The sequence below is a fragment of the Antedon mediterranea genome, chromosome 5 (assembly GCF_964355755.1).
Source record: "Antedon mediterranea chromosome 5, ecAntMedi1.1, whole genome shotgun sequence".
NCBI classification, from domain to species: Eukaryota; Metazoa; Echinodermata; class Crinoidea; order Comatulida; family Antedonidae; genus Antedon; species Antedon mediterranea.
In genome coordinates, this window is record NC_092674.1 from 12064788 (window position 1) to 12092221 (window position 27434).

Below are 27434 nucleotides of genomic sequence, written 5' to 3' on the forward strand. Positions count from 1 at the left end.
AACTCCATAGGTCTGAACCAGGAAAAGATTAGTGGAAGCCACCTCGTACGAAACTGATTACGTTACGACAGCTCAAGATACAATTTCAATTTCAATTCAACTTTATTTAAGACAAACTGTCCATATGAAACATATAAATACAATAAAAAATAATACAAAGCATTATTTGACAACCGTCATGGAAAGAGGACTAATAAGTATTTGTTGACATATAGTGCATCTTAAAATACATATGGATTATGTTTTGGGATTTATTGGATTTACAGGATTAGTGAACTCCGCTTACGAAACGAAAGTCATGCATCAACGATTTTGACTTGTACCCAATTAAATTTACTACTGCATACCAGATGTTCACCCAAATCGGTGACAATTCAGTTTGAAACGAAAGCATTAGGTAGGCAAATCTGAACACTTTGCTGTTACGCCGACGCTAATTATAATATGACATTGCTTGCGATACAAAAGCATAACTCCATGGACCCTTATGTAAATTCTATTAAAATAGCATTTTTTCAAATAAAGTCGATTTGTCGTCAACATTATAATGCTATACTTACTCGACCTGTTTAACCGATTTTCAGCTATTAAAAAACAATTATTGTAGAAGGAGGTAGAATGCCAAGCATCCTCGTTTTATTGTGTGTGTGTGTGTGTGTTTTTTTTTTCAAGATGGACATCCATTAGACAGTGTATACCACGATCGGAAAACATCTTTATTTGGGGGTAAATCGTTGAACCAAAATTCTTTTTAATTGTCAATAACAAATTATCTAACTCAACATAATTAGCAAACATGGTTAAATCAGGTGGTTAAAATCAGTACCGAGATTTTAACCAACTTTATATACCATCGAGTAAACATTCTAGAAGTAACGCGCGATTTACCGAATTTTGCCCTTACGTAAATTTATATATTAGACCATGGGCTGAACACTGAAAAATGGCTTAGTTGTTTAATATCGTGGCACCCGTCTGGCAGCTACCTCATTTTTTGCAGAATTTTTCTACACATATATCTTATCATAAAAACCAAACTCGCCAGTGAAAAAAGTTGCACATTAATTAATTAGAACGATTTTAAGATTATTAATAAAAAAACATGCGCCCTCTATTGCCAAAATGTAAAACTCCCTATTCTTTTGCATTATACAATATCTATGTTTGCCAAAAGAGGGCGCATTTTTATAAATTAAATAAGCTCACAATACTGTACCTGTATCTGTATAGCAAATACAGTAGTGAGACATAGCAGTACCACAGATATTGTATTATATTACATTGGAAGTTGTTGATTTTGTATCAAAACGTTTTAAATTATAAAATAGAGTATGTATCAAAACGTTATAAATTATAAAATAGAGTATGTATCAAAATATTATAAATTATAAAATAGAGTGGAAACGTGATTGAAAAGGATTATTTTATATCAATTTTAAACAACAAACATGATTTGATTTGATTTGATTTATTTCGGCATCAGTACATAAAATATCACAGACATACAATTAAAATTAGCAAATATAAAAATACCAAAATAAAACAAGGATGCCAAGGATAACTCATAAAAGTCCTCTACGAACTTGTTTCCAATGAGGTCCTTTGAAAGAACAGCAAAAAGACAAACAATGCAACATATAACAATTACAAAAAACAGCAAAATAGGACTATCGAAAAAAGAAGAAGCGCTTATTAAATAGTTTCTAGAGCTAGTGAACGTTCATGTAGATACTTTTTAACTTTACTTTTATGTCAATGTATTGCGTGTATAATAATTGTAAAATACTATAGACAACCTTTATTTATATACTCATCACATTTATTAGAGACTTGGTAACATAAATACTATATACCAAGTTACAATTATCACAAAATTAATAAATTTTACTTGGATATTGCATATATTATTACAGGATATTACGAACAGTTTTTTAAAAACACCATCAAAAAGATATGTTATGTATAGCATGTTAATTTTTTATGATAATATATTTATTATTAGTAATATTTATTTCTACACAAATAAAAGAACATTATTAGGTGAATATCAATTTAACATGAGTTGCTAAAATGTATAAAGTAATCATAATTAGCTATGAAGTACAATGCATTACTTACAATATATTGGTAAAAATGTCGTTAGTAATATTAAAGTACAAGATATATGGAAACAAAATCAATAGATATAATATTATATATATTTTTTTGTAATTTGTTAATGCTATATAATATTTCCTAATTAAATTATTTTTCCCAGCAATCAAAGGCAGAGTTAAACCATTAACTGACTGTTGATCTGAAATTTCTTAGATTGGTAGATACGGTACTTGCACTGTAAAATAAAAGACATAATGTTACGAATAAGATGACATGAGTTGTCTGTGATCAGCTGAATTGTGAACTTAACAAGTATAGTAACAATTCACCTGATAACAAGGACTATAGTGATAATAATTTTTTATTTTGTATGAAAAATATAAAGGAAACATATAGGATAATGGAAGTACTGTAGATCATGTTTTTATGTGAACTGTATGTACTTACACTGTACAGTAAATATAACTGCAAACTACTTTTTTTTGTCATTGTCACTGAATCTGTATTCTTCAGCTCTTTAAATTCAAGATGTTGTGGAATTCTTGTTGACTTTCTTGGAAAAAAAAAGAATAACGTTACAAAATATAGGTAGACTTAGAGGTCTAAAGCTAGTCTCAATCTGTCAATGTTGAAATCAGTCAATGTTGAATGACATGATGACCACCAACTTAGCTGTATTATAACTATTAACACCATGGCATTATTGTGATTTATTCTAGGCATACCCAAGGCCTAGAATCAATCACAATAATGCCATGCTAGTAGGCCCTAGTACTGTACCTAGGCCTACTAGAGGCTAGTTAGGTAGGCCTATAAATAATATACATTATTATAATAACAGTATTAACATGAACAAATAGGCCTATATATAAAATAGCTGTAAAAATTACACACTCTTTTGTAGGCTTACCTAGTAGAAGGCAAATAGAGTACTGCTTGTTAACCATCTTCCAATCGAATAGGGTGCCTCTCTCTAGCAAGTAAGGTAGGATTAGCTAGGCCTAGTAGGCTAGCCCTTATCACTCTGCTGGTGGTGGCATGATGGAGTGAAGTCAAAATGCATAACATTTAGTAGGTAGCTTCCACCATGCGTAACATTTTTAAAATTTAGCGTGTGTTGCTGCTGCTAGTTTTATAAACTTTTTCACAGAGTTAGATACGTCAATACAACACTAATGTAATATAATGATATACTTTTATAATTAAGAAATTGACCTTTGTATCAGAATTCAAATAAGTTCACAAACTTAACACAGAAAGTCCAGAGGAGAGTTTTTCCAGATGTTTTAATGACCATTTAGTTTACAATCGAATCACTAAAGAATAACTTTGTGACTGTTCCCATCGTAAAACAATTAGATATTGACAGTTTATAGCAGAGATTAGACAGGGCCAATTCATCATTGTAACCTCCCCAGATAAGATCAATCACTTCTTAGTTAAACACCCCTGGATCAACTTAGGACCAATCGTTACCATCACAGATTACGTAGTGACATATGCAAATGAACCAAAGCCAATATACCCCCAAGTTTCAGAAGAGCACAGACACACCTTACAGCCACCTCACGGAGCACACACCTTACAGCCACTTCACGGAGCACACACCTTACAGCCACCTCATGGAGCACACACCTTACAGCCACTTCACGGAGCACACACCTTACAGCCACCTCACGGAGCACACACCTTACAGCCACCTCACGGAGCACACACCTTACAGCCACTTCTTCAGAAGCAGACCTACACACTTCACACCTCACCGAAAGCATCACTGATCCTCCGTTCCTTATCTATACTTATAGTTGTATATTGTACTGAAGTATTATACTGAATAAACAATATGTGTTACGACAGTTAAGCGAGTAAGAGTCTTCATTAGTACCTCAACACAACACTATATTACACTAATTCGGCATATTATATCATAAAAGTCACAAAGATTAGGCCTACAACATGTGTGTGACCGTCTACTAGCCTAGTGTTTTTTTTTTTTTTTGATACCAAGCTAGTACCGAATAGCTATATCAGAAGGCTTCTCATTGGTCAACATTTAATAAAACTCTCCAAACGCATATGGAAGCTTATTCGTGATTGGCTTATAATTTATATTCAACAACTCATAATTTGTTCCTAATTTGTAATTTTTTACAAAAACAGTGCCTTATTGGCGATGGCAAGTTTATGATTAATGTTGTAAATATTATTTTGAAACGTTATATGTAAAGAATATGTAGTTGCCAGAGGGGGCACCATGAAAAGTAACAATTTTGATGTTCAGCCCATGTCCTATATAGATAAATCAACACAACATTTAGTTCATTAACCAGTGGTTAAAGAATATTGGCTAATGATAAAATAAGGTTAATGTTAAACGTTTTTTTATCAATTAATTAATCTTTATTTCCATCATAATCACCAAAGTAAAAAGAAAAACACAATATTAAGATGGAGGACGTACAACAAAAGCAAAGCCAGAAAAACACAAACAAAGAACAAAGAAAAGACAATTAAATAAGATTGCATAGACCACCCACCCACCCCCATGCAAAGCCATAAGTAAACGGATGTGCTTAGAGATCTGCGAGTTTTTTGATTGGCAGACTATTCCAATATTTGAGTCCTGTCGAAAATACAGATTGAATGTAGTTTTAGTTTATTCAAAAATATAAAGAAACGTCAACAAATACCTGTTTCGCATTGTGTTCCTTGAAATCCAGGTGTACAGATACACAACCCTGTTTTGTCGTCACAAACTCCACCGTTGTAACAAACTGGACAATCCATTTCACAGGCTGGTGGATTCCACTTTGGGGATGGGCAATCTGAAATAGTTTTTTGTTTTTTGTTTTTTGTAGCCTGTGGACACTCAAAACACATAACAAAAATATCCCACAATGAATTTACTTTTAACTCGCAACAAAAATATTGTTAAGTGGGGTGCTTATAGGCACAGGGCAATAATAATATTGTTTATACCCTTTAATAAAGAAAAACACAGAATAGACCTACCAAACAAAGGCAATATATTGTATGATCACATAGAAGTAGATTTATGCAGAAAGGAAAATAGGTAGTATTAAAATGCCGAAAAGGTTTATAAAGGTTTTATTGAAGGATAGCTTATTAAGAATGTTTTCTAAATTTACCAGGTCTACATGGAATATATAATTTCTTTAAGTTGAAAATTGGATGGTGAGTCTACAATTTATTTGCATAGAATCATTAAATGAGGTATTCATAAATAATAGCTATGATGAAGCTGTTGTATTTGTCACTACATACTACATAATATTTACATAAAGCAACTATTACAATTTTTAAAATGTTAAACATTATGAAATTATAATATTTCAAACAAAATATTTGAGTGTGATATTTAAATAATATAAAGGCGAGAATGCTGATGATACGTTGTTAGCGTTTTTTCAGTCCTGCTATGCAGAATTGCTACTGGTCTACGTCCAAAAGGATATACTGTTATTAAATATATATACAAACGTCCTCTACAACCCAACCCATCCAAGCGTCTTACCTCTTACAATCAGTCTCGTGATCCCGTTATTACCGTCAGGAGCATTACCCTGGAAACATTCGTATACGCCGCCATCTTGTGCTCGTATATTCTCAATGTTGATTGATAGTGTGTTGTTCCATATGACGTTACCATAATTACGTCTCCATTTGAGACCATCAACTTGTGCTGATGATTCAGCCTGTATGGTGACAGAATCACCAACGCTAACCGTTATTGTTTTCCTTAAAATATTGATATTAGCTAAAAATGATATTGACAAAAAACATTATCATTAATATTATATTTTTTAATATTATTTTTTTTTAATAATTATGTTTATTACCGTACATCATGTATTTGATTATAAACTGTATTACAATAATAAGCAAAATGTATACACAAACTGCCTGGCAACTAACATGGTGTCACATTACATTTGTAATTGTCCTACATTATATTTTTTACGGAAGCCCGTTCGGGCCACTAGTTAATTATATTTTAAGAGCTGTTATATCTGGCGGCTGCCAGTTGTCTAATGTTTATTGAAATTTGTTAATTAATTTTTTTTTGAAATAACATTCATTATCATTAATAATATTATTATTAAGCGTTCGGTTTAACAATGCAATGGCATGTTTCACCTGCTTTACGAATTATAACAATTGCCGTTCTTGTGCATACACCTCTTAGTTTTGCTTCAATTGAAAATACACCAACTTGGTTTGGTATTTTAGTCGAGTCAATAATAACTTGAAGACGATTTAATACCACCGGTGCCATTCTTTCGTCTCTTCCAAATCTAGTATCAGCTGGAAAAACGTTCCCATCTAGTGAGGTTGTGTTCCAAGTTATATTTTTTAGTCCTCGTTCGTCATTTAGTATTCCTATTGTAATGTCAGTTGTACGATCATCTCCCAGTGTATAACCATAAATTACTGATGCCTGAGTTATAACTTGTGGTCGATCTGAATAACCTGCTATGTCAAGTATAGGATCTATTAAAAACAGTTCCAAAAAGATAAATATTATTATTACAGTAAATTTCAATTAAAATAGTACATATGCCTAATCATTTATCACATTCTAATAATACTAATTTAAGTTGAACTTTGTTTACTATAGTTCTATTTAATAATAACTAGATGGATGGATTCGAGAACCATCTAGGTCGTGCTCAAAGATGGTTCTCAAATACATAGTAATTTCAGCGTTAAAAAACTGGTGAAATTAAATTTACGTACCGAAGGACAATAATACATGTTGTTTACAGGAACGAATAAATAAACACGGTGAATTATGTACTCAACAAAAATTAGCACCTTGGGAATTACTTCCGAAAGAGAAATTTGCAAATTTGCAAATTTAAACAAACTTAATTTGTGTTTTGTATGTAACATTAGGCTTGAGGGATGGGGAAGATATTGGGTGCAAAGAGGAACAATTTTGCACGCTGCACGACCCGCCTCGACGTCGATCGCGAAGAATCCGGCTTCTGCAATTCTGCCTGCCGCAGGGATCTTCCAGCGTGCAAATGTCCGTCGTCTTTCGTACAAGTCGGCGAATTTAGGGTAGCACATTTTTAGAACCGATGACGACGACGATGACGTTTGTTTGTTCGTGGTGCTGTCGTCGACCCGGTAGGCGTTGCAACGTGACGGCAAGTACCCGCAGTGCGGGTAAAGTCTCTCGTGTTCTTGTTCCACGTTATCTCCAGATTTCAATCCTTTCAGTCGACCGCGGCAACAGAAGCATTCAACGCAGTCGCCGACTCCGGTGTAGTAGAATCCGGAGCGAGCCATGGAACTATAAGGCGCGACGCCGTTTTTTTTTGCCAGCCAGTTTTTGTAGGTTGCCAATCTGCTCCACAATGACGACATCCTGGCGATCTCCACCCGAGTCACGACGGCATCGTTGCTGCTCGTGCTGCTGCGGTTTGCTTCCTTGCGTTTCTGCGACAAAAATTCGCAGGTCCGGTTGAACTTTCCGTGCTCGACGTCAGCGACGTCCCCTTCCTCCCAGCCTTTAAGACCGACCATGCAGGAGAAGCATTTGACGTGGTCATCCGTGCCGGTGTAGTAAAATCCGGAACGAGCCAAAGAGATCGACGACACAACGTTCTGGATGGGCCAATTCTTGTAATATGCCAACCGAGCAACGTAACTGGACATGGGAGGCGGGGATGTGGGAGGCGGAGACGGTAACACGGACAGAGACGACATCTTGTCGGGTAGCGACGACGTCGAAGAACGTGGAAATGGTTCGTGTGCGTTTTCAGCGTTTTGCTTTTTCGTTTTATTCTTCACGACGGCGTCGTTGCTGCCCGTGCTGCTACGGTTTGCTTTCGCGAGTTTCTGCGACAAAAATTCGCAGGTGGGAGAAAATTTTCCGTGCACGACGTCTGCGACGTCCCCTGCCTGCAACCGCTCGTGCAGGAGAAGCATTTGACGCGGTCATCCGTGCCGGTGTAGTAAAATCCGGATTGGGCCAAAGAGATCGACGATACAGCGTTCTGGATGGGCCAATTCTTGTAAGATGCCAATTACCGAGCTACGTAACTGGACATGGGATTCGGGGACGTGGGATTCGGAGACGATAACACGAACGGAGACGACATTTTGTCGGGTAGCGGCAACGACGACGACGACAAAGAACATGGAAATGATTCGTATGCATTTTCAGCGTGTTGCTTTTTCGTTTTATTTTTTCTTTTTTTTTAATTATTTTTATTCTTTGACATGGTTGTTTTTGAAATTAGAAAGAAATGAAGATAAAAAAATATTCGTCATGACTTTTCTTCAGCTAGAGGCGACTGCAAGTGCGCTCGCTTCGGTTCGCCGCCAGGGACCGTTTCGCCAAGTAAACCGTCTGTTTTCGATCGAGATTTTGTTGCCGTTTTTTTTTCGGAGGTCCTTGCAACGCACGGCTCAGCGCGGAGTTCAGGTTGATGTAGTTACGCCAAAACGACAGTTCGGCGTTGCTCGTCGGGCCTCTTGTGTCGACCAGGTGCCTGCAAATTTTGACAAGGTCCTCGATCTTGTCGTTGTCGCCCCCTCTCTCTCTCTGCCTCTCTCGCAATTAACGTCGTAGTATTCCAACTGAGGCAAGGACGAAATCGATCGATTGTCTTCGGACAGCGTTGTGGCCACGGTCATCGTTGTACCGAACACGTCCGAAAATCTGTTGAGCATTTTCGACGGCCTGTCCGACATGACGTGACTTATGTCCCTGTAAGGAACTTTCGAAAACTTCGATCGACTCCTGACGCAGGAGTACATGGGACGAACGTCCGACATGCGGACGAGAGTTCCCTCCGGAACGTACTTCCACGCAAAAGAACCGGCTCGAACTTTTCCGATGGCACGATGGCCTTTCTTCGTATCGACGGCAATTCCGAGCTCGGTCGCTCCCAATTTGGCGAACTCGGCTGAATCGAAGGCGACGAGCTTGAAGCGATGTTCTGTTCTGTTGTACGTCACGTTCCTCGGCGTAATGTTGTTGTGAACGATGCCGATCTTGTTCAGATAAACGACCGCTTCGCAAATGTTTGACGTCAACAAAGTCACACAAGGGACGATGCAGTGCACGTAACGCAACATTTCCAGATCGCATCCTTCGTTGCTCATCTTGATGGAAAGTACCATGCCTTTCAGGAACGTCACGTCGATAAGAAGCGGCATGTACTTTCGGTTGTTCGCGACCGTCTTTGCGTGAGCGAGTATCATCGCCTCCTTGTTGCCGGTCGGATCAGGCTTCTTTGTGTCGCCGGCGGAATTCGAGAGGAGCAAAGTCTTTTTCACCACTCGCACATATTCCTTGCTGGACTTGACGTTTCCGAAGCGTCCGTTCTTGTCCACTCGAAAGGCCCCGTATCTGCTGACGGATTCGTCCATCTTGTCGAAAAGTATCGTGGTTATTTGCGTCGACGTGTCGTCGACGCCACCATATGCGGCGGTGGTAGGTTCAACTGCAGCCATGTCCCAAATTTACAGGTGGCAACACGTTTCGGCGAGGAAAAGTCCCAAATCGCTTTACGAAGCTCTTGTGGCGGAACGTAAATGGGTTATCCTTGGCCCTAGAATCCTAGGCCTACTGTAGAAAGTATCGTATCGCAGTTGTGTAATCGCTTCTTGTTGCTATACGCTTGGGTGCACACGGAACAACACATTTAACTGATGAATTATTCATGTTTATTTTGTGACGTTTCATCAGGGGGTCCCCAACTTATGTACGAAAAACAAAATCGCCGACGGGACGGTGAGCTGGAATCGATCTTCGGATTGTTTCGCTTTGTTTCGTCGGTGCGCCAGGGCTCTGCTCAAGTGCCACCCGACAACGGAATTCGTACGAAGTCCGTTACAATCCCACGGAACTTGCGTCAAAGTCATAGAACGGCTAGCTCTCGAAAGAGACGACCCTTCCAATCGATTTGCAGACGCCGACGAAGATTCCAGAGAAGACGGATTCGATTTTCCGCCCTCGAGATCGTTGCCTTGTCATCTGCCTCGGCCGTTCGACGAGCCGCGACTGCCTGCGCAGTACTCGCACGGCGGCGCTGATTACGATTTTTTTTTTCATTTCATTTCATTTATTTCAATATCATTATCGCAGCCTTAGCTGAATTACAAAGATATTTACATTTGTTCAATATTAAAATTTGTATAAAAGTATAAAACCAATGATAATTATACATAAAAAAGGAGGCAATTTACACAAGAAATACAATACAGGAACATTCAAAAAGTTTAGCTTAAAATATTAAAATACAAAAAAAAAACACCTAAAAGCATCAATAAGAATCGCAAAGCTGTACTGGGTGATATATACTGATTATTCATTTAGAAGCGAGATAAGGTATGGTATTGCACTTTTTCTATATCTTTCAACTCTGCATTTGGGTTGTTGATACTTTACACGTCTTAGTTTCATGTTACTTACATTCTTCACTGGAAACCATTTTCCAAAATGAATACTTTTTGAACAATTCAGAGCAAACTTATAGCATAGATTACGCCTTCTATCAGATAAAGTGTCTAAAGAAAGATCATTGAGTGCTTGGTCATAACATATGTAGTCATTACACAATATTATTCTGCAGGCCTTTTTTTGGACAGATTCTATCATATCACTTTGTTTCTTAGTGAGACTAGAATGCCATACTGGGACAGCATATTCAACACTTGGTCTTATGTAACTCTTAAATACATCTACAAGATCAAATTTCGGAAGATTGAACTTTCTTAATCTACATAATATATGCAGACGTCTACTGGCTTTGGATACAATTTCTTTAACATTACGGTCCCATTTGAGGTTAGCTTGTATCCATAAACCTAGTAACTTAGTTTCATTAACGATTTCAATTGTAGCATTACCAATGAAAAGGGGTTCAAGTTCATATTGATTTCTTTGAAAGTTAAAATACATAGTTTTACATTTAGTTGGGTTAAGTTTTAGTTTGTTTTCATTAGACCATACATTCAGTAAAGCAACATCATTCTGAATTGAGGAAGTTACGTCCTTTTTTACTATCTGTCCTATGCACAAATCATCTACATATTTCCAAGTTTTACATGGCGAGTCTTGCATGGCATCATTAATTAAAGCAAGAAAGATCATAGGCCCAAGGAGCGTACCTTGAGGGACGCCACATGTTAGATTAACACTCATTGATCAGGTGGATTTATAGCGTACTTGTTGGGTTCTGTTTGACAAAAAGCTAATTAAACACGGTACAATTTCAGGTCTACAGCCAAGTGTTACTAATTTAGAAACTGCTATTGTGTGATCAACACAATCGAATGCTTTACTAAAGTCAGTTAAAACAAACTGACCAACAGATTTGGGAATGTTACTACCTTCATAGAACACATTTAGTAGATCAACCAAATTATGGGTTGTAGAAAAGTGTTTACGGCAACCATATTGGTTGTTATCAAGATTTTTCTCGATATCTGTTAAGAGCCATTTTTTAATGAAGCCCTCAGCTACCTTAGCTAAGATACATGTAAGTGAGATTGGTCGAAATTTGTCAACCCTAGTACAACCATTTTCTTTGGGAACCGGAGTAACAATAGCATCCTTCCACATAGTTGGGACATGACCCTCACTGAGGGAGGCTTTTAAGATATTAGTCATAGGGATGCTTAGTTCGCATGCAAAATCTCTTATTAATCTGTTAGGCACATTATCAGGGCCCGGGGACTTATTTACTTTAACTTTTCTTAATTGATTGTACATTTCCCATTCTTTTACATTAGGGGGTTTATTAGCAGGTAAATACGTAGGGAACTTACATAAATCAATACTAGGTCTGCTTTGGGAAGTTATAGCAAAATGGTTGTTTACAAAATCACTTATACCATGATAGTCATCCTGCGGAATATCCTCAACACTAATAAGTGGTTGGGGCTTAGTTTTATTAGCTAACATCTGCACGCCTTGGTGCCATTTATGGGGATTAGTGGCTTTTAAGTTTAATAAACGTTCATTGTAAAAGTTCATTTTGTCTTTCTTGATCACTTTTTGTACCTTATTCCTATACTATTTCCATTCCAGCGATTTACCATGATTAGTAAAAGCGTGTTGACGTTTCATTATATAAGATCCTTTGCTTGTTGTGAAATCCATGGCTTATCAGTTGGATGTATCTTAATGGATTTAACCGGGAAGAAAGTGTTCATAGCAGAAGTCAATGACAAATAAAATGATTGCGTTTTCTGTTCAGTAGTACTCGCGTTAGTAACCTCGTACCAGTCATGGGTAGTTATCCAACGGCCAAATTCTTCAACACTTTTCGCTTTCATTGGTCTGATTACACGCTTTTCGATTTTGTTGCTATTCGTCCTTGTAGTTGCTGACAACAGAACACAATTATGATCGCTAGCACCCATCGGCGACACAATTCGGGGATCGCAATAATACTGCTTCAGATTGGTGGCTATAATATCTAGTATTGCATCCCCTCGCGTTGGTTCTTTCACAATTTGTTTTAGGTTATGTGCATGGCATAGCGGGGCTAGGTCAGTTCTGTTCAGGTCCCCCATAATAATGAAGTCAGCGTCTGGGTGTTTAAGTTTAAGACTGTCAAGAGATTTAATAATATGATCCAAAAGTAGTTGTTGGTCAGAAGAATTAGGTGGAATATATATTCCACAAACTATAATAGAGGATACAGCTCTAGGAAGCCTCTTCGGTCTTATAAAAACCCAAACACACTCTAGCTCTTCGGGTACTACTATTTCAGGTATTCTTCGCGACAGAAATTCAGAATTAACATATACAGCCACTCCACTACCCTTCCTATGCGTTCTATGATAGGTATAAATATCATCAGTGCATCATCTGTTATTTGCGGTGTTTGCCAAGTCTCTGTGACAACTGCTAAATCAATACAATTTTGAAGTAGAAGGGTTTCTAGTTCGTCCACACGGTAGATTAACGAACGCGGGTTAGTCAGGAAAATCGATGGGAGTGATGGCTGTAACATTGTATAGTTGACTTTACGAAGTGAATTAGGGAATAAACTACTTAGAAAACGCCCTCGCTTGTTGTCTATATAATCAGAAGCACGTGTAACAGTGATAATAGTGGGAATTTTTCTGCGTATATTTACACCACCTCTTCTACCTCTACTTTTACGATAGATGCCAAGATTATTCAGCTTAGTGAGGGTTCCCTTAGGTAGGTATTGCACCTTATTACGACGTTTAAAGAAGGCTGATCCAATATAAAATAGCTCATGTCTGGAATAACGAGTCATTTTGGCTTGCTCAGTGGCTTGTGTATCATTCCAATGTAAGAATTAAATCCCTTCTTGTTAAAATTTGAGAACTTATCTCACCTCAACAACAGCAGTACAGATAAAATGTTAAAAAGGAAAGTTATCTCAATCCAACACCAACACTCAACAGTACAGTTAAAATGTTAAAAAGTGGTTCCACATCAAAAAAATGTAAAGAAAAAGTACTTGCACTAAGTTAAATTAGATCACAAACACATAAAGATCATCATGCTACAGTCGCCCAATACTTCTGAAACCGCCGATTCTGTCGGTTGGTCTGGGCCTAGGCTAGGCTGCCCACTCGGCTTGCCTGAATTCTCCGCCGACAACCGTCCGACGATAGGTCGCGGTGAGCCCAGCCAGTATCCTGGTTATAGTTTCAGTTGTGGGATTAGCAAGTTAATGTTCAGATTGCAATTTATAAACATAACATGTAGCATTCAATCCCCAGTACAATGCACAAATTTTACTACTAAAGCAACAGATGTCCACAAAACAACAAAAAACCAGTCACAAAAGAGGAATTCCAGAGCCAAAAATCTGTAAACTAATTAAGAATGGCGACAGCTATAATGCGCCCTCAAGATGATGATGATGTTGATGACGATTGATAAGATGTATAAATGGTCAGTAAAGTGGCAGTTGCCCTTGAATATTAATAAATGTAAGGTTATGCATCTCGGTAAAAAATCCTTGAACACAACATACTTTATGGGAACAGGTTCAGATAGAATTCAGTTAGGAGTTGTACCTCAGATGAGAGATCTTGGTGTTTTAGTTGATAATAAATTGAATTTTCATGATCATATTGTTGAAGTTGTTAAAAAGGCTAACTCTAGACTTGGTTTAATTAAGAGAACCTTTGAATATTTAGACAGTCATTTAGTGTCTATCCTTTATAAATCAATGGTTAGACCGATTTTAGAATATTCAAGTACGGCTTGTCTTCTTCAGTTTGTTGGTGATTCTATTCTCTTAGAAAAAGTTCAGCAAAGAGCCACAAAACTTGCTGTGGAAATTAAAACTCCACCATATAGTGACCGAATGAAATTTATGAAACTGCCATCATTAGCATTTCGAAGAAAGAGGTCTTGCTGCTTACAGATTTTTAGAATGATACAAAAGTATGATAATGTTAATCTGGGTGTCTTTTTTGAATTAGCACTATCTACTGTAACTAGAGGCCACAATTTTAAAATTAAAAAAGTTCATAGTAAATCGAAACACAGACAGAAATTCTTTTCAATATCTGCAGTAAATGATTGGAATAGTTTGCCATAGCATATAGTAAATGCATCCTCTATAAATAATTTTAAAACCCATCTTGAAACACACTGGAAAACCCAGAACCTAAAGTTTGAGCCATATAACCAAGATGTTCAAAGAGGGACTCACAAACCTTAACAGGTTTATAGTCTAAAGGTCAAGGTAAATCAAGGTAAAAATAATTGAAAATGTAAACTTAGATGGTTGAATATCTAAAATAAAAGGAAGACCCCACCAAAAATAATGTAGCCACAACATTGTTAAACTCTACCCTAATGCTCTGACTAATGTATAAGCTTTCTACAATTTCACACACCCCTCTCTACCCACTCCAAGACTATCGCCTTTTACGTAGATGGTCTGTAGAGCATTTGAGGAGAACGAGTAGTTCTATTTTATTTTTCATTCGCCATTTAACTCTTAATTAATTAGACATTAGTAAGAATTTTTTTAACAATTTTTAAATTTTTTATTTATAGGTTTCTGGATTAAAAACTATTGTTTTTGGGGCATATTAACTTAGGATCCTCAACATCTAAATGAAAAAAAGAGTTATTATCTGGGTAAATATTAGCAAGAACATGAGACTAGCTTTCTTTGTTTTATAGTACACTTATTTCTTTCTTCTCATCACATACTGTATTGCATACCATTCCCAATAATCTAACCATCTCCAAGATACAACTCTAACAGGGGCATCCAAATTAACAATTCTAAAATATTAAAGCTTCTCAATTGGACACAAGTGAGTTGACCAATTACAAGCGTGTTGTGATTGGTACCATTACTTACAGTGAGCTTATATATCTGTGTTGTGCCAATGTGGAAGCAAGCAAATACATAAACACACCAACAATAATGTAGCCACAACGTTGTTAAACTCTACCCTAATGCTCTGACTAATGTATAAGCTTTCTACAATTTTACACACCCCTCTCCACCCACCCCAAGACTATCTCCTTTTACGTAGATGGTCTGTAGAGCATTTGAAGAGAACGAGTAGGTCTATTTTATTTTTCATTCGTCATTTAATTCTTAATTAGAATTTTTTTTTTTTTTTACAATTTTTTTTAATTTTATTTATGGGTTTCTGGATTAAAAAGTTTCATTGTTTATAAGTGAGATATTTCTCTTGGTTTTTAAAATTAGAATTAAAACATTTTACCATATATAGTAACAACAACACAGCATGACTCCATGTTACCAGTGGAATCTTGAGCTTCGTAAGTAATTTTCGTTTCTCCAATTACAAACACACCATTAGCAGGAAAGTCTGATGTAGTACTTAGGGTTTCTCCAGAATTATCAGACACTGTTACATTAACTGCAAAATCTTCTAGTGTGATATTTGCTTCCCCTAGTGGCGTGTTGTACGAGTATGGGCCGGGGCATATTAACTCAGGATCCTCAACATCTAAATGAAAAAAAGAGTTATTATCTGGGTAAATATTAGCAAGAACATGAGACTAGCTTTCTTTGTTTTATAGTACACTTATTTCTTTCTTCTCATCACATACTGTATTGCATACCATTCCCAATAATCTAACCATCTCCAAGATACAACTCTAACAGGGGCATCCACATTAACAATTCTAAAATATTAAAGCTTCTCAATTGGACACAAGTGAGTTGACCAATTACAAGCGTGTTGTGATTGGTACCATTACTTACAGTGAGCTTATATATCTGTGTTGTGTCAATGTGGAACCAAGCAAATAATTATCACTTCATGAAAAATTACACATTTCATTATTATGAACATTAAAGAATTTCAGTATCAGCATCAGTCCTACGCCTAGACTAAGCTAGGCCTGAAAATGGCGGTAGCCGGGGATTTTGTCTTTGGCAGATAGTATTAAATATACCTTGTTCACACGCAGTGCCATCATAGCCAGTTCCTGTGCAATCACAAGTTGCAACATTCATAAGAATATAACATTCACCATTCACACATGGCTCCAACAAACAGGGATTATCTAAAAAATAAACAATATTACACTCAATCACAGATTATGACAAAAATTACATTATACAAATAAATAATGTTTAGTTTAATCGGAAGAATAGTATCACACGTTAAACGATTTACCGTTCAACGAGGCAGATTTCAGTCATGAAAATAATGCAAAACATTTATGTCTTTTAGAACACACCTGAGTATCATTCAAATAATTTATTTCGTTATTAGTCAACAACAAATCTTATTCCGTTTCTGTCAAAGGCTAGGACACGTATAAAGCCACTTGAATTTTTGATTGGATAAATATTTTCACAACAAACAAGGTATAATATCTTTGTGTTCAACTTACAAGTTTCACATGTCGCTCCCTCATAGATACTTGTGCAATTATTATCATATTGGAGAAATACTTCGACAACAAACAATGTATAATATCATTGTGTTCAACTTACAAGTTTCACATGTCCCACCCTCATAGACACTTGTGCAATTATTATCATATTGGATAAATACTTCGACAACAAACAATGTATAATATCATTGTGTTCAACTTACAAGTTTCACATGTCCCACCCTCATAGACACTTGTGCAGTTACAAGTAAAGTTGCCATTTCCTAGATCTGTGCAAGTCCCACCATTCATACATGTAGCTCCAGAGCAAGGGTTAACTGAAAATTAAATACAACATACAAGTAACTTTATTTGTCAATGAACAAGACAATAATTGAAAATGTAAACTTAGATGGTTGAATATGTAAAATAAAAGGAAGACCCCACAAAAAATAAGGTAGCCACAACATTGTTAAACTCTACCCTAATGCTGTGACTAATGTATAAGCTTTCTACAATTTCACACACCCCTCTCTACCCACTCCAAGACTATCGCCTTTTACGTAGATGGTATGTAGAGCATTTGAGGAGAACGAGTAGTTCTATTTTATTTTTCATTCGCAGTTTAACTCTTAATTAATTAGACATTAGTAAGAATTTTTTTAACAATTTTTAAATTTTTTATTTATAGGTTTCTGGATTAAAAAGTATTGTTTTCGGGGCATATTAACTTTGGATCCCCAACATCTAAATGAAAAAAAGAGTTATTATCTGGGTAAATATTAGCAAGAACATGAGACTAGCTTTCTTTGTTTTATAGTACACTTATTTCTTTCTTCTCATCAGATATTGTATTGCATACCATTCCCAATAATCTAACCATCTCCAAGATACAACTCTAACAGGGGCATCCACATAAACAATTCTAAAATATTAAAGCTTCTCAATTGGACACAAGTGAGTCGACCAATTACAAGCATGTTGTGATTGGTACCATTACTTACAGTGAGCTTACATATCTGTGTTGTGTCAATGTGGAAGCAAGCAAATACATAAACACACCAAAAATAATGTAGCCACAACGTTGTTAAACTCTACCCTAATGCTCTGACTAATGTATAAGCTTTCTACAATCTCACAAACCCCTCTCCACCCACCCCAAGACTATCTCCTTTTACGTAGAGGGTCTGTAGAGCATTTGAAGAGAACGAGTAGATCTATTTTATTTTTCATTCGTCATTTAATTCTTAATTAGAATTTTTTTTTTTTTAACAATTTTTTTATTTTTTATTTATGGGTTTCTGGATTAAAAAGTTTCATTGTTTGTAAGTGAGATATGTGTCTTGGTTTTTAAAATTAGAATTAAAACATTTTACCATATATAGTAACAACAACACAGCATGACTCCATGTTACCAGTGGAATCTTGAGCTTCGTAAGTAATTTTCGTTTCTCCAATTACAAACACACCATTAGCGGGAAAGTCTGATGTAGTACTTAGGGTTTCTCCAGAATTATCAGACACTGTTACATTAACTGCAAAATCTTCTAGTGTAATATTTGCTTCCTCTAGTGGTGTGTTGTACGAGTATGGGCCGGGGCATATTAACTTGGGATCCTCAACATCTAAATGAAAAAACAGCTATTATCTGGGTAAATATTAGCAAGAACATGAGACTAGCTTTCTTTGTTTTATAGTACACTTATTTCTTTCTTCTCATCACATACTGTATTGCATACCATTCCCAATAATCTAACCATCTCCAAGATACAACTCTAACAGGGGCATCCACATTACCATTCTAAAATATAAAAGCTTCTCAATTGGACACAAGTGAGTTGACCAATTACAAGCGTGTTGTGATTGGTACCATTACTTACAGTGAGCTTATATATCTGTGTTGTGTCTTTGTGGAACCAAGCAAATAATTATCACTTCATGAAAAATTAACACATAATTTGATATTATGAGAGGTTAGGCCTCAACACATTTCATTATTATGAACATTAAAGAATTTCAGTATCAGCATCAGGCCTACGCCTAGACTAAGCTAGGCCTGACAATGGCGGTAGCTGGTGATTTTGTCATGGGCAGATAGTATTAAATATACCTTGTTCACACGCAGTGCCATCATAGCCAGTTCCTGTGCAATTACAAGTTGCAACATGCATAAGAATATAACATTCACCATTCTCACAAGGCTCCAACAAACAGGGATTATCTAAAAAATAAATATTACAGTAAATTACTGACTATGAAACAAATTACATTATACAAATAAATATTGTTTAGTTTAATTGAAAGAATAGTATCACATGTTAAACGATTTACCGTTCAATGAGGCAGATTTGAGTCAAGAAAATAATGCAAAACATTCATGTCTTTTAGAACACACCTGAATATCATTCAAATAATTTATTTCATTATTAGTCAACAAAAAATCTGATTCTCCGTTTCTGTCAAAGGCTAGGAAACGTATAAAGCCGCTTGGATTTTTTATTCGATATCACAACAAACAAGGTATAATATCATTGTGTTCAACTTACAAGTTTCACATGTCGCTCCCTCATAGACATCTGTGCAATTACAAGTAAAGTTGCCATTTCCTAGATCATTACAAGTCCCACCATTCATACATGCTGCTCCAGAGCAAGGGTTAACTGAAAATTAAATAAAATATATAAGAAACTTTATTTGTAAAGGAACAAGACAATAATTGAAAATGTAAACTTAGATGTTACTATCATATAGGTAGTAATCAAGGGAAAGTTTTTTGTTTTTTTTTGCAACTAGCAAAGGTTTACTAGCGGATACAAAAGTATATTTATAGATTATAGATATCAATAAATGAATGAATGCATTTAGACACTTGCAATGGTGCATTCATACAATTACAAAATTTAATTTACTTCTTTTTCGTATACACCATAATGACAGGTTTGGTTTTTATGATAATAAAAGATCTGTATTGCTGCATACCTTCAACTGTGATAGTAAAGTTACAATAAGCAGTGTTATTAGATGAATCTGTGGCATTACACATGACCAAGATTTCACCGATTGGAAACAGTGACCCAGATAACAGAGAGCACACAGGTGGTATCACTTCATTTGAATTATCCTCTACCAACACTGTGTAGTTATACTCTGCTCCAGGTAAACCGTCATCGGTTGTTACTGTGTCTGACGATGGACATGTGATATCTGGACTTTCCATATCTGTAAAGAACAATTGTATAACATTAGAAGGGATATATTTAGTTGAAGAAGGGTAATTTGGTTATTTATACCCTTTTCACATCTGCATAAACTGTTACAACTTGTAACAAGTTGTAACCAGGTTTGCATAGTGTGAAGGCAATTTTGTGGAAAATCTTCTGAGATTTCACAGGGGTCCCTTGTGAAATCAAAGAAGAAAAACACACCAACAAGAGGCTTGTGTTTTTGTTCCGAGATCTTTTGAGTTCTTAATGTAATGTATTGCCCTGGTATTAACTAGTAATCAAATAGCGTGCAACTATTCTTTCCTCCTGAGATTTCACAAGGTTCGCGTATGCGTGTGTGAAAACATGTAATAAGTCGGGAGATCAAACGTGGTTACAACTTATGAGGATGTGAAAAGGTAGAATATGTAAAATAAGAGGTAGATCCTCCCAAAAAATAATGTAGCCTCAGAATTGTTAAACTCTACCCTAATTTTGTGAAACATGTATAGGCTTTCTACAATTCCATATCGTCATTTAGTTCTTAATAAAGAATGTTTTTTTACAATTTCGTTATTTTTTATTTATGGGTTTCTGGATTAAAAAGTTTCACATTGTTTATCAGTGAGATATTTCTCTTGGTTTTTAAAACGTTTTACCATATATAGTAACAACAACACAGCATGACTCCATGTTACCAGTGGAATCTTGAGCTTCGTAAGTAATTTTCGTTTTTCCAATTACAAACACACCATCAGCAGGAAAGTCTGATGTAGTACTTAGGGTTTCTCCAGAATTATCAGACACTGTTACATTAACTGAAAAATCTTCTAGTGTGAAATTTGCTTCCCCTAGTGGTGTGTTGTATGAGAATGGGCCGGGGCATATTAACAAAGGATCCTCAACATCTAAATGAAAATAAAAATAGTTTGTCAGTGTAAATATAACGAATAACATGAGACAGGCTTTCTTTGTTTTATAGTACACTTATTTTTTTCTCCTCATCAAAGATTGCATACCATTCCCAATACTCTAAGCATCTCAAAGATACAATTCTAATACAGGCGTCCACACTAAAGAGTCTGAATATTAAAGCTTCCCAATTGGACGCAAGTTGATCAATCACAAGCGTGTTTTGATTGGTAACATTACTTACGGTGAACTAACAAATCTGTGTTGTGTGGAACCAAGCAAATAATAATCAGTTCATGAAAAGTTAACACATACTTTAAATCTGCTATTATGTGAGGCTAGGCCTACACCTAGACTAAGCTAGGCCTGCCACTGTATTAAATATACCTTGTTCACACGCAGTGCCATCATAGCCAGTTCCTGTGCAATTACAAGTTGCAATATTCACAAGAATATAACATTCACCATTCACACAAGGCTCCAACAAACAGGGATTATCTAAAAAAGAAAAATAATATTACAGTCAATTACCTATTACTAGATGGTACGCCGGCTTCGCTCGCGTACCATCTAGGTCGTGCCCACAGATGGTTCTCGAATACACAGTAATTTCAGCGTAACAAAACTGGCGATTTCAAATGTACGTACCGCAGGACTACAATACATTGTCGTTTACAGAAACGAATAAATAGACACGATGATTTATGTAGTCAACTAAAATTAGCACCTGGGGAATTACTTCCAAAGGAGAAACTTATCACAGAATGAGTCCAAATTTTTGATTTGGACTCATTTAAAGAAACCCAATTTGTGTTTTGTATGTAACATTAGGGTTGAGGGATGGGAAAGCGGATAGGTACAAAGAGGAACAATTTTTAAATATATTCTTTATCCACTCAGTAACGAAATATTTTGTTCATGTTTTATAGGCCTATAAATAATATAACTCTAAATACAGTAAAACATTTGCGATTTAATACTTTGTTAAAACTGTCACTGTCATAATCGATTGAAATATTAAAGTACATGTCACGATACACCACTACGACGTTTATATTATTGGTAATTATTAATTAATACAAACGTTGAGAAGGAACTGTCAGTATAAAGTTTATTTGTATATGTGTTTATATATCTAACAGTAGAGCCTAACCACAATCTCAGTAATAAAGTGTATTTGTATATATTTTTAGCTGTTCAACCAGTTTTCAGCTATTAAAAACAATTATCGTAGGAGGAGATAGGAAAATGCGAAGCCTCCTCGCATTTTTTGTGGCGGGTATTTTTCACGAATTTTGCCCTTACGTAAATTTATATATAGATGAAAAATAAAAAATATTAAATTATACAAATAAATAATGTTTAGTTGATTTGGAAGATTATTTTCATGTGTTGACAGATTTACCGCTCAACGAGGTGGAGTTTAGTCACGAAAATAATATAAAGTATTACAAAACATTTATGTTTTTTATAACTAATAAATAATTATATTGGATAAATACTTCGACAACAAACAAGGTATAATATCACTGTGTTCAACTTACAAGTTCCACATGTCGCTCCCTCATAGACATCTGTGCAATTACAAGTAAAATTGCCATTTCCTAGATCATTACAAGTCCCACCATTCATACATGCTGCTCCAGAGCAAGGGTTAACTGAAAATTAAATAAAATATATAAGAAACTTAATTATGAACTTTTCAATTGCCAATGAACGAGAAAATAATTGAACATGTATAAAGTTAGGCGATCAAGCATAAAATACAAACAATAATAAAAATAATAGTTCATTCTTATATAGCACATATAGCAAGCTCTTAATGCGCTGCACATTATTACTCATTTTTTGGATCAAACACGTATAGGCCAAGTAATCAGCGTAAGATTGTGTCTTGGATCTAACTCCGTACCCATTTTAAATAAACACTAGGCTTAGGTTAATCTATGTTTAAATTAATTGATAACAAGGCCTATGTCATTTTTTCTTCAAAATAGGCATGTTAAATTTTTTTTTAATGTTTTTTTCTGAATATTTTTATGAATGTTCAAAAAATAGGCTAGACCAAAAAAAAAAAATGCATGAGACTCACGCATACTGTACACGCATTATGCGCAAGAGATGGCAGGTAGCACTTACATGTTTCACAATCATCACCATAGTAGTTGGTGTTACTACAATCACATGTGTAGTTGCCACCTCCTTCATCCATACATTCACCCCCATTCATACAGGGTGACGGGGAGCAAGGGTCATCTGTAGACAAACAAAAATTGAGATTTATTTATTTGTAGAAAAACCAGATATGGTACTAGGCCTACAAATCAAAAAACAGTACTTCCACCAACTTTGGGTGGTACACGACCACACAATTCCACCAAGGAAAAGAGCAGGAAAAGAAACACCACATCGTAGTCGCATATTATTATGAAACAGGGGCCTAACTCTAGTGGCCACTGTATGCCAGTGACAGGTTGCATTATTATCAGTGTTTTTATTATTATTATTTTATATCTTAAATATAGCTTTCCACCAGTCCTAAACCTCTAACTAAATAAAACCTAGTCTATAAGAATGAATGTGCATTTTTGATGCAGAGATTTCTCGATGGGTTTTTGTTATTCGGTTAACCCGGTTAATACTTATGTATTGGTCTTTTGTACCACCAGTGGCACACATTGTCATTTGATGTAAACAAAATCATTTTTGCTTATATTGTCGGTTCCCAACAATTATGACAGATGTGTATAAGGTAGGCCTAATGTCATTTGATTGATATGTATATGCGCAACATGTGTTTCGTCCTAGTGGAACCAAGCTTTTATGTCCAATGTCACCTAATTTAAATTAACCGGTCTGCAGAAGTTCAGTACAAATCAAAAGTAACCCTCTCCATCTACAACAGATTAGATCATTCTGTCCAAGTTGTCTAGATAATATTATGTTATGAAGACTTTTTTTGCGATACATTGCACATGGACAAACATAAGATCGGCAAAAATAATTGAAGAAAATGCCTGTCATAAAATACTAAATGTGGAAGCATTTCGGCCGCAGTGTACACACTTTTAAAACTATTTTGAGATATATTTTGAGATTAGTTACTCACACCAGGGGCCGATTGCAATAAAGGTCTTAACCGCGGTCTTAGACTTAAGCCCAAGATGAAACCCTTAGCAACGATGGTCTTAGATTTAAGACCATTGCAATAAGAAGTCTTAGCCTTGGAATTTCACCGCCGTGGTCTTAGATTCTAAGCCTCCTCCAGGCCGGCTTACGCTAACCGCGTGACGCGAGCGCTCCTAGGCTAGCTAGTAATATCATGGCGAAATTCACTTCTTGTGGCCACTGTATGCCAGTGACATGTTGCATTATTATCAGTGTTTTTATTATTATTATTAAATATCTTAAATATAGCTTTCCACCAGTCCTAAACCTCTAACTAAATAAAACCTAGTCTATAAGTCTGAATGTACTAACAAATATTGTTAGTCAATCACTACAAACACGAAGTCTTCCAGATGACTGGATATCAGCTAATGTCTGTCCTATTTATAAGAAGGGAGATAAATCATCACCAGCAAACTATAGACCCGTTTCATGAACATCGTTATGCTGTAAGCTACTGGAACATATCCTATTTCACTACATCATGGCTCATATTGAAAAGTTCAACATCATCAAGCCATACCAGCATGGCTTTCTGAAGAAACATTCATGTGAAACTCAACTCTTAAACACAATTGAAGAAATCATCCGCCATTTTGACCAAGGAAGTAAACGCCAAATTGATGTACAAATACTTGACTTCAGTAAAGCGTTTGACACGGTTGCGCATCAGAGACTACTCCACAAACTCAGCAAATATGGAATATCAGGAAAAACTCTAAACTGGATCCAGTATTGGCTTACAAATAGAAACCAATGTGTCATAGTTGATGGAGAGATATCAAAAACAGCAAAGGTAACATCAGGAGTGTCTCAAGGCACGGTACTTGGTCCGTTAATGTTTCTAGTATAATACATCAATGACATCGGAGAAGATATTAGCACCGGTACAACCATAACATTATTTGCTGATGACTGTTTACTCTTTCGACCTGTAAATAAAAAGCAGACCAAGAACAAGTACAACATGACCTTGATCAAGTTGTCCAATGGTCTAAAAAATGGCAGATGTCTTTTAATTCATCAAAATGCTATACAATGAACATAACGAGGAGTAAAAGTCCACTTACACTTGACTACAAGATGAAGGGAAGCAGAAAAGAGAGCAGAAAATACCTTGGAGTCTTAATAACAAATGATCTATAATTGGAACCACACATAAACCAAGTTATAAACGATTCCAATAAGATTCTGGGCTTCCTAAGGAGAAACTTCTCTCGATGCGACACTCGTATTAAAGCAACTGCCTATCAATCACTAGTTTGTCCAAAACTTGAGAATCGGGTGGTTTTAAACATGCCGTGCTTTAATACATAAATATGATATACATAAATATAATTAATACATTATGACAAAGTACTAATAAAATTGGACGGAGTTAAAACAAGCTATCCAACAATATTAGATGTTGACCCTTTGACCTTTATTGCTCACATGATTTGTTTAATTGCTAAAACTATTATAACTATACATTTTCTGATATGAGTGTAATGGAATAAAATGTTCAGTAATGCTCTTTCCAATGACACCATGTATGCCCTTGTTTTGTGCATTACCGCTTTCACCTGAACAAATTGTGAGCAATCCTTCCATTATAGTTTGTTATACCACAATGAATAACATTTAGACTGTTATAATTTGAAGGATTTTCTTCAAGTATAAGTATCGTAACAGGTCTAACTGATAATTGGAAGGTACGACATTGAATCAATTATATTTTGTGTCCATTTATTGCGCGCTCTATGCACGCTCCACGCGTGTCCTTTTAGTTTGTGTTGCGATTCTCTATAGTACATAGTTTTTACATTTTTTTGTTTAAAATGTTCAGTAACTATCAAGTTCAGTAACGTAATGATTTCGTTTTTATTTTAACAACAACCTTTAAATAAATGGATTGTTTAGATATTCAATTTGATAGTCTTGTGAACCATATACATTTCTATAACAAATGATTGAACGTCATACTCTACATAGGAATAGTTGGACACAAAAATGGTCGGTTATATAAAACTTGACTTTCTAAAAAATAAAATAACTGTCGAAAATATAGCTGGAAAAATAGGGGTTTGACGACATACACTGCTCTAAAAATCTGGAATGATAATCCCAAATTAGCATTGTTGTTAGGCCAAGAATAAGAATAAGTATTTGTTTACTATGCTTTATTTTGATATCAATAAGTTTATAATACACACATCGAGCCTACGAAAGCAAGAAACCATCTGTATTACTATTAGGAAATTCGCACTTAAAAAAAGTCGAAGCAAGTCGTATTTTACCAAAAGCAGATGTAAGCATTACACACGCATACACTAATGACCAAATTGGAAATGCACTCGATGAAATCCACGAAACACTTGACTGTATAGTAATCCACGAAATAACTAACTCTGTAAAGGAATCAGCTCCAGAAAAGTGCGCAGAAACGCTATACAACACAGTCAGTGAGTATGTCACAAAACATCCAGACACTAAATGTTTGATATCACTTGGCTTACCACGAGCAGGCCCACTAAATTTCAGAGTTGAAATAGCAAACTCATGTATAAAGCACAAGATACGCACAGACAAAATACCAAACCTAACATTCTGCGACAATAGCAACTTCTTACGAAACGGCGAGCTGGTCGACACACTTCTAGCACCTGATTGATACCATCTATCAGATGGAGGCACCAGCCTATTGGCCAGTAACGTCAGATACAAAGTTGAAAACGTTCTAGGTCTATCTCGCAGCAGAAAAGCTAACACAGGAAGAGGTAGACCACGTTACCACACATTTCAACAATTGTAAGGTAACACAAATTCAGAAAGTTATTGTAACTGAAATTAAGCAGTAGACATAAGCATAGTATTATAAATTATATTAATTAAAATAGTTTTTTATAGACAAATACAATCAATAGCCTAAACATACAAAATCAAAGCATGGATAACAATAAAAATAACGGTGATGAAAACGAAATATAAAATCCAATGGATATACTATTTAATCCAATATCTATTGATAATGGTAATAATGACCATGACGAATTCATTGAATATAGTCTCAGAAACAAGCTAAATGCTATTGAGACATGTTCTTATATGAGTCCATATGACTTGAATGAATCTGTGAAGAAATTAAAAAATATTGGCTACTCATTTCTTCACTATAATATTCGAAGTATCAATAAACACATTGATGAACTAACTACATA

At 35.6% G+C, this 27434-nt stretch overlaps 3 protein-coding genes across 3 annotated transcripts in view; 1 reads left to right on the top strand and 2 right to left on the bottom strand.

Annotated features, from left to right (window-relative positions):
• Window positions 1–23519, bottom strand: part of LOC140049693 (uncharacterized) — a 39793-nt gene extending 16274 nt beyond the window's left edge. Inside the window, exons 1-15 of the mRNA XM_072094643.1 lie at window positions 23206–23519; window positions 22611–22724; window positions 21454–21564; window positions 20814–21062; window positions 19931–20170; window positions 19498–19611; window positions 19062–19172; window positions 18328–18576; window positions 17176–17289; window positions 16970–17029; window positions 16526–16636; window positions 15826–16074; window positions 6256–6609; window positions 5633–5875; window positions 4788–4922 (exon numbers count right to left, since the gene is read on the bottom strand). Of these exons, the coding sequence (XP_071950744.1) occupies window positions 4788–4922; window positions 5633–5875; window positions 6256–6609; window positions 15826–16074; window positions 16526–16636; window positions 16970–17029; window positions 17176–17289; window positions 18328–18576; window positions 19062–19172; window positions 19498–19611; window positions 19931–20170; window positions 20814–21062; window positions 21454–21564; window positions 22611–22724; window positions 23206–23296 (2545 nt within the window). The 5' untranslated portion in view covers window positions 23297–23519. The remainder of the gene's footprint in view (window positions 1–4787; window positions 4923–5632; window positions 5876–6255; window positions 6610–15825; window positions 16075–16525; window positions 16637–16969; window positions 17030–17175; window positions 17290–18327; window positions 18577–19061; window positions 19173–19497; window positions 19612–19930; window positions 20171–20813; window positions 21063–21453; window positions 21565–22610; window positions 22725–23205) is intronic.
• LOC140048880 (E3 ubiquitin-protein ligase XIAP-like) lies at window positions 6802–8286 on the bottom strand. The gene has a single exon (XM_072093685.1). It carries the CDS (start codon window positions 8053–8055, stop codon window positions 6802–6804), a length of 1254 nt encoding a protein of 417 aa, XP_071949786.1. The 5' UTR covers window positions 8056–8286.
• A 1199-nt stretch (window positions 23520–24718) lies between the features above and the next one.
• Window positions 24719–25087, top strand: LOC140049694 (uncharacterized). Its single transcript, XM_072094644.1, has one exon. It carries the CDS (start codon window positions 24719–24721, stop codon window positions 25085–25087), a length of 369 nt encoding a protein of 122 aa, XP_071950745.1.
• The last annotated feature ends 2347 nt before the right edge of the window (window positions 25088–27434 follow it).